Source organism: Cavia porcellus, unplaced genomic scaffold, assembly GCF_034190915.1.
Source record: "Cavia porcellus strain 051 isolate PalLab524CR breed Dunkin Hartley unplaced genomic scaffold, mCavPor4.1 scaffold_1, whole genome shotgun sequence".
NCBI lineage: Eukaryota > Metazoa > Chordata > Mammalia > Rodentia > Caviidae > Cavia > Cavia porcellus.
Genome location: NW_026947484.1, coordinates 204,831,204 through 204,836,549, shown reverse-complemented (window position 1 = coordinate 204,836,549; position 5,346 = coordinate 204,831,204). Strand labels below are relative to the sequence as shown.

The 5,346-nt window shown below is 57.8% G+C and overlaps 1 protein-coding gene across 1 annotated transcript; it reads right to left on the bottom strand.

Annotated features, from left to right (window-relative positions):
• Positions 1-412: 412 nt before the first annotated feature.
• Bbln (bublin coiled coil protein) lies at positions 413-3,834 on the bottom strand. The gene is made up of 2 exons (XM_003470606.5): positions 3,632-3,834; positions 413-847 (listed from the first exon to the last, which is right to left on the bottom strand). The coding sequence occupies exons 1-2, from the start codon at positions 3,708-3,710 to the stop codon at positions 675-677; spliced, it is 252 nt and encodes an 83-aa protein (XP_003470654.1). The 5' UTR covers positions 3,711-3,834; the 3' UTR covers positions 413-674.
• Positions 3,835-5,346: the final 1,512 nt, after the last annotated feature.

The following is a 5,346-nucleotide window of genomic DNA, read 5'->3' as shown; positions in this document are numbered from 1 at the left end:
CCAGCAGCGGCCATGGCTGCCTCACCCTCCCCCCAGCTAAAACCCCTAGCAAGATGTCTGCTCGGGCCCCCAAGTCCCCAGCATCCCTTCAGTGCTTAAGCTGCCTCAAAATCTGAAAGTGGAAGCTCTTTGTGCCCATCCTGTCTGGGTCCAGATCTATTAATGCTTTTAGCAGTCTGCAGACTGACGTAATAGGTGTTTTACTTAATATCCAATAAGAGAAGGTAGTTTGGGGGTGCACTGCCCACCAGCACTTCTGTCTGGATATATAGGGGAGGGGGTACCCAGGCAGCTCTCAGCCAGCACTTGGCCTCTCTGGGTACAGCTGGTGCCACCAATGTGTGGTCAGGGCCTGGACGCCTTGACGACCCCATTTGGTGGTCCCAGCAAATAGCAGAAAGAGGCACAGTGGTGTGGGAGACCTGTTTAATGTGGATGCTTGATCCTGGACAGAGTGGGGCGTGCCTGAGAGATGGGCAGACTGGTGGGCGGGTGACCAGCCCACATCTGGCCTCAGGAAGGATGCTGGGCAGTGGGGGCTTGCACAGGCAGGCAGACCCACCAGGGGACCGGAGGCCAACCCTCAAGAGGGTGTCAAGGCCAGCAGGTGAGTGCCCAGGCAGAGCCTGGCTCAGGGACATAGGGTTGGGGCCTGGCCTGAGGGCTCCCATAGCCTAGGAGTTGGCATCATTGGTTGCCTCCCCGAGCTGCTGCTGGAACTCGAGGCGTGTTTGCCGGTTGGACTCCAGCAGCTCCTGCAGACGGGCGTGGAGGTGGTCATTCTTCTCTTCCAGGTGGTCCAAGCAGGAGTTGATCTGGTCCAACATGGAGTTGATGGCGGCGTACTCTGGAGGAAGGGGAATCAGAATCAAGTCCGGTGTCACCTCAGGGCTCAAAGATACCCTCACATCCCACTGTCCTCCAGCAGAACTTTGGGCAACTACCTACTCCTTCCCAAGCCTCACTGGCACCATCTGGAGAGTGGGTGGAGAAAGGATGAAGAAAGAAACCTTGGTGCAGTGAGCAGCCTGGGAGGCTGGTGGATGCCAAGCCTCCTCTGCAAGTCCTTCAGCGGCTGCGGGGAGGCCACAGCCAGTTCCCGAGCCTAGCATCAAGGCCACTGTTCATGGCAGAACTCATTCTCCAGCCTTCTCTGGCTCCCTCTGCTCCAGGATAAAGCACCCAGCAGACTCCCCCAAGCCCCAGCATGGGAGCCAGGCCCTGCTTCCCTCTGTGGTCTCAACTTCTGAGCTTTGCTTTTCCTCTTCCCCCTGCCTTTGCCTATCTCAGGCCCTTGAATGTGCCGTTTGTTGCCTGTGCCGAATGCAGTGGGTCCTCTCTCCTCCTCTTCCTGGATAAGGCCCACTCGTCCTTCAAGTCTCAGTATGGTTGTCGTCACTGGGGGACTTCCCTGTACCAGATCAGCCTCTCTTGTGACCCCGGTCGTGCTGGCCCCTTGCTGGCTCTCCCTCAGTGGGGTCTGTGTGCTGTGATTTTTCATGTGCTCCTCCTCGACCCAATGAAGTAACTGATCTCGTGTTTGCTGCTGACTCCAGTGCTCTCCTCCCATAAGTGTTGAATGAAGGAAGGAGTGTGTAATGAACGAAGTTCTCTGATTGTCCAGCCTCCCTGCCTCTGTTCAACTGTCCCTGCCAGCCAGAATGCCTCAGTGCAACAGCCCTTCCAGGATCAGCTCACCACAAAGCCTCCAAGAAATCCTCCAGGTCTCCCCTTGCAACTATCACTTCCTCCTCTGCCACCATTTATGACCTGCTTCTCTCAGCAACACAGTATCCCTTAAGCCCCAAGGCCTGGGCCTGTGCCCACTGCGGGACCCAGGTCTGTGCCAGCACATGAGTCAGAGACGTGAGACTGCCAGCATGGGACCAGAGGGGAAGCGGCTGGTGGTGTCTGGGATGTGGGTGTGACTGTGCATTCTGGAGGAGGGCAACATTGCCTAGAGAGGGCCCAGACAGGGACAGTCCTGCAAGTCTGCCCCTCCGTTGGTACAAGTGGGGAAACTGTGACCTAAGAAGGAAGAAACTTGTGCAGGTCTTCGAGGCTAGTTGATGGCAGAACTAAAAACAGACTTGGGGATTAGTGGCTCCTGAGTTTGAGCTCCAGCTCTGTTCCACCCCAGGAGTTACTGTAGTTCCTTTCTGGAAATGGTTGAGAACTGAGGATTCAAATATACCAACCATTCAGACAGTCTGTTGGTCATTATGACCAACATTTCACATCAGAGACACAAACCGGGACAAAAGGTGGGGCAGAGAGGCGTCTGCACACCACTCAGCCCTGGCTTTATCTGTGTCAAAGGTACTTCCCAGTTCCAAGCCTTTGCCTTTGCCTGGGACACCTTCCCACCATCCTGGGGATCTGCCAGTATCCTCTGTGTGACAGCTCGGGAGGCCCTTCCCCGTGTTCCTACCATGCCCCCCAGCATCAACCATGCAAACCTTCTAGCCTGCCCTTTGGCCCCAGTGGGGGTCTTCTACGTCTATTAACAGCAGATTCTGGCCAGGAGGTAGGACACCCATCTGCAATCCTGGTTACAGGGGGACTGAGGCAGGAGGATCACAAGTTTGCAGCTTGTCTGGTCAATTTAGGGAGACCTTGTCTCAGAAGATGAAGGGGCTGGAGCTGGATGTGATGGTACATGCCTATAAGCCCAGCACTCTGAGAGGCTGAGGCAGGAGGATTGCAAACTTAATATCCAGCACGGGCAATTTAAAGACTTAGAAAGCCCCGTCTCAAAAAACAAACAAGCAAACTAAGTGCTGGTGGTGGAGTGGGGCTGCGGATATAGCATGTACAAAGGCCCTGCTTTTCGTCAATATGAAAAAACACAAGATACCAAAGCAGACTGTGGACGGTGAAAATGGTACCAAAACTATTGTGGGATGGATGCAGAACTCTAAATATACCACAGGGCACGAGACCATACAATTTAAACGAGTAAACTGCACAGGATGTGAGTTATAGCTCAATAAAGTTGTTAGCGAAACCAAAAAGCATATCCATCCTTACCCTACTTTTACTAAATTCTGCGTAACCACTTAACACTATGCATGCTGGAATCTCAGAAGTAGTTTGCATTCCATTTTTCCCTTAATCCTAACATTATTCCTATATTAGATGGGGAAACTGAGGCTCAAGAAGATGATGGGAAGCCGAGGGTCCTCCCGCCTTCCCGCAGTGCTGTGCACATTACAGGCTGCTTGGGAGAGCGGGTCACCAGGAAAGCGGTGCCCAGGGTGCTGACTCAGCAGAGCGGGGAGCCCACCCCTCTGCTAAGCCTAGGCAACGGGCTGGATTCCTCCCCTCTCTGATGAAGGAAGTGGCTGCCGCAAATCCCAAACGCATGTGCATCACTAAACTGCCTCAGTTTCCACGCCTGTAAAACGGAGCTGGTTACCCAGTTCCCCAAGGCTGCGGTTCCCATGGGGGAACCCGTTCTCCCGTGCTCGCTTTGCAGCTCCAGTACAGCTCTAGGATTACGCGGCCCGCCCGGGGCGGTTGAGGGGGCCTCTTCTGTCCCTTCCGAGCTCCCATCCCCGCCAGATCTCCCCACCCCGCCAGGAAGCACGCCTGAAAAAGCAAAGGTGGCTTCAACGCTCCCGTGGGTCACCTGCTTCCTCGAAACCGCCGTCCTCCCCTTCCGTGGCCGCCTCCACTGGCATGCCCAAGTCCCCGTTGGGGCCCGACATTGCGGGCTCGGGCGCCGCAGAGGCAGCGCAACGATGGGAAGCGGCGACGGTCGTACCGAAAGCCGGCGCCGGGCGGAAGATGGAAGCAGCAGGCGAACGCCGGGCGGAAGGGAGGAACCCGAAGGCGGCCTGGCCCAGGCCACGCCCCAGGGCGGAGCCAGTGTCTCTAGCCCCGCCTGCTCCCCCCGCTCCACGACTAGAACCCGGCCATTGCCCAGCCGCCCAGCTCCGCCCCCAGCAACCGGCCCCGCCCACGCCCTCCTGTCCCGGGCCCCCACCCTCAGGGGACCGCAGCGCGGGGCGGTCCCGGGGCAGCCGCTCTGGAAGCCCGGGCGGTGGAAGCGCGAGCCCGCCGGGAGGACGCGCGAGCCCAGGAGAGCCCGGAAGAGGGCGGCGCAGCCTAGGACCCCCATCCTCTGTCCCATGCTGTGGTGACCGCCGCGTGAGGCGGCTTCCGAGGTCTCCTCTGGCTTCGGGAGACTCCCGACCAGAGCGCCCTCCCGCCCCGACCCCCGCCTTGTCTGCCTCCTTCTCACCTCCTGCAGCCCCAGCAGAGGCGCCGCCACCCTTAGCCTGTCTTAGGCCTCCTTCCCGGATTCCAGCGCTTCTCTCAGTGCGCTCACAGGCGACACCTGTGCACAAGGGCGACTCGGCCCCGACTGGAGCCACAGACAAGAGACGTAGGGGCACCTAGTGTTAGGCAGAGCCGCCTAGCGGGGCAGCGGCGGGATGGGGACGCGAGACTCCCCCAGATCTGGCTGTGCTCAGGTGCCTCTGGGACTGTGTGTCATGGTTTCCACACGGAAGAGACTGGCTGCCCCAGTCCTGTGGGCGCTAGAGTGTGCGAGGGAGGTGGTTGTACCAGGCAGCTTGCTTGGTGTGGCTGGGCATCAGAGGAGCCAGCAGGACAAGAGCGTGGCCCAGCTGCCCTCATTCCCCATCCCAGGTACTTAGGAGGAAAGGATGGGGGCTGCACAATCTGGTCACCAGCATGCTCACTCCTGGACGGTTCCCAGAGGTGTGATCCTGGTTGGGGTCCAGCTGAGTGTCAGGCCCACATCCCAGGGGACCGAGGCTCACTTCCTGGGGCTCCTATAGCTGTAGTGGCCGGGAGGCCCTAAGGCTGCAGCAGCAGTGAGCTGGCCTTTCATTGGATGCCTGAAGGTGTGGGGAACACTCAGCATGGGGCCAGGCCTGGGTGTATGTCCCAGGTGGGGACAGGAAGGTGGAGGTCAGGTGGAGCACTTGGGCTGCTACAGGGACCACCACTGGCTGTCCCCAGAGCAGCACCACTTTCTCCCTGACCCAAAGGGAGTGGCGGTGGGGACCGCTGAATTAGTGAGCACAGAATTTCAGAGAAAGGTCTCAGCTATCTGTCATTGCTTAAAAGTGGGAACCTAGCAGGGATAGGGGTTTCTTGATACTTTGAAGAAGGAGGAAGAGGCTGAAAGCCAAGGAATGGATGGAAGGCAGTTCTAGCAACTGGGAAAATCAGGGAGGGCACGCTTCTCTGGGTACCCACAGGGAGCACAAACCTGGGGACTGTGGTCTCCGTTCCCAGTGAAACTGATTGAAACTTTTAAAGATTAGTACACAGTTGCAGTACCTGATGATTACATTTATTGTGGGGAGTGGG

Coding starts and splice junctions, on each gene's coding strand:
- Bbln (XM_003470606.5), bottom strand. CDS start 3,710: ATGTCGGGCCCCAACGGGGACTTGGGCATGCCAGTGGAGGCGGCCACG. Junction 848..3,631: donor CGGCGGTTTCGAGGAAGCAG/GTGACCCACGGG, acceptor CCCTTCCTCCAG/AGTACGCCGCCATCAACTCC.